Source organism: Nicotiana sylvestris, chromosome 8 (genome assembly GCF_000393655.2).
Source record: "Nicotiana sylvestris chromosome 8, ASM39365v2, whole genome shotgun sequence".
Taxonomy (NCBI): domain Eukaryota; kingdom Viridiplantae; phylum Streptophyta; class Magnoliopsida; order Solanales; family Solanaceae; genus Nicotiana; species Nicotiana sylvestris.
The window spans coordinates 187,462,931-187,464,593 of NC_091064.1; the positions used below are offsets into that span (position 1 = coordinate 187,462,931).

A 1,663-nucleotide genomic window follows, 5' to 3' on the forward strand; every position below is an offset into this window, starting at 1 on the left:
AGTCTATTCGGGATTTGCCTCCTCCGAGAACTAAGAAAGAGGTTATGAGTCTGTTGGGAAGGTTGAATTACATCAGCCGGTTCATTTCTCAGTTGACATCCACGTGTGAGCCCATATTTAAGCTGTTAAAGAAAGATGCAGCGATTAAATGGACAGATGAGTGTCAAGAAGCTTTCGACAAAATCAAAGAATATCTATCGAATCTGCCAGTCTTGGTCCCACCCAAACCTGGGAAGCCTTTGTTTTTGTATTTGACAGTCTTGGAGAATTCCTTCGGATGTGTCCTCGGGCAACATAATGTGACCGGGAATAAAGAGCAGGCAATATACTATTTGAGCAAGAAGTTCACTAGCTACGAAGCCAAATACACTTTGTTGGAAAGGACTTGTTGTGCCCTAACTTGGATCGCTCAGAAGCTTAGGCATTACTTGTTGGCCTACACCACCTATCTCATCACCAGATTGGATCCTTTGAAGTACATATTCCAAAAGACGATGCCCACGGGGAGGTTAGTGAAATGGAAAATCGTGCTCACCGAGTTTGACTTAGTCTATGTCACCCGCACGACAATGAAAGCCCAAGCTTTAGCGGATCACCTGGCTGAAAATCTTGTTGATAATGAATATCAGTTTTTGAGTACTTACTTTCCAAATGAGGAAGTAAATTCAGTCGAGGTAACCTCAGAAGACACCAGTGCTTGGAAAATGTTCTTCGACGGAGCTGTGAATGCAAAAGGTGTTGGGATTGGGGCAATCTTGATCTCACCCACTGGTTAGCACTATCCGACCACAGCTCGACTTCAATTTTTCTGCACCAACAACACTACCGAGTACGAAGTTTGCATTATGGGTATGAACATGGCGATCGACCAAGATGTGGAAGAATTGCTAATCATGGGATATTCGGACTTGATTATCCGACAAGCCCAGGGTGAATGCGAAACTCCGGATGTCAAGATTATTCCATACATGCAACATGTGGAAGATCTTAGTAAGCAGTTCAAGTCAGTCGAGTTTAGGTACATTCTTCGGTTTCACAATGAGTTAGCCGATGCACTCGCCATTTTGGCCTCGATGTTGCCATATCCAGGCACTGTCCACATTAACCTGTTGGAAATCCAAATCCAAGAAAGGCATGGTTACTACAATACGGTTGAGGCAGAACCAAATGTTCAGCCATGGTATCATGATATCAAGAGATTTCTGAAAACAAGGGAATATCCCGAGCAAGCCAATGGAGACCAAAGGAAAACAATTAGAAGGCTTGCCAGCAGTTTCTTCTTGAGCGGAGAGGTCTTGTACAAAAGGACTCCAGATCTCAAACTTTTAAGATGTGTGGATGCCCAAGAGGCCGGAAGAATCATGCATGAAGTACACGCAGGAATGTGTGGACCCTGTACGAATGGAAAAGGATTGCTCCAGCTTTGTCCGAAAATGTCATCAGTGTCAGGTGCACAGTGACCTGATTCATGCACCACCTTTAGAATTGCATCCTATGTCAGCACCTTGGTCGTTCGTTGCTTGGGGTATGGATGTCATTGGGCCAATCGAGCCAAAAACTTCAAATGGGCATAGATTCATATTGGTTGCCATTGACTACTTCACAAAATGGGTTGAAGCTGTCACTCTCAAAGCCGTCACTAAGAAAGCAGTGGTAGACTTCG

At 44.3% G+C, this 1,663-nt stretch overlaps 1 protein-coding gene across 1 annotated transcript; it reads left to right on the top strand.

The window, feature by feature from the left end:
• Positions 1–857: 857 nt before the first annotated feature.
• On the top strand, positions 858–1,460 carry LOC138876137 (uncharacterized). Its single transcript, XM_070155036.1, has one exon. The coding sequence runs from the start codon at positions 858–860 to the stop codon at positions 1,458–1,460; it is 603 nt and encodes a 200-aa protein (XP_070011137.1).
• Positions 1,461–1,663: the final 203 nt, after the last annotated feature.

Excerpts from the sequence above, each read along its gene's own strand:
- LOC138876137 (XM_070155036.1), top strand. The coding sequence starts at position 858 with ATGGCGATCGACCAAGATGTGGAAGAATTGCTAATCATGGGATATTCG.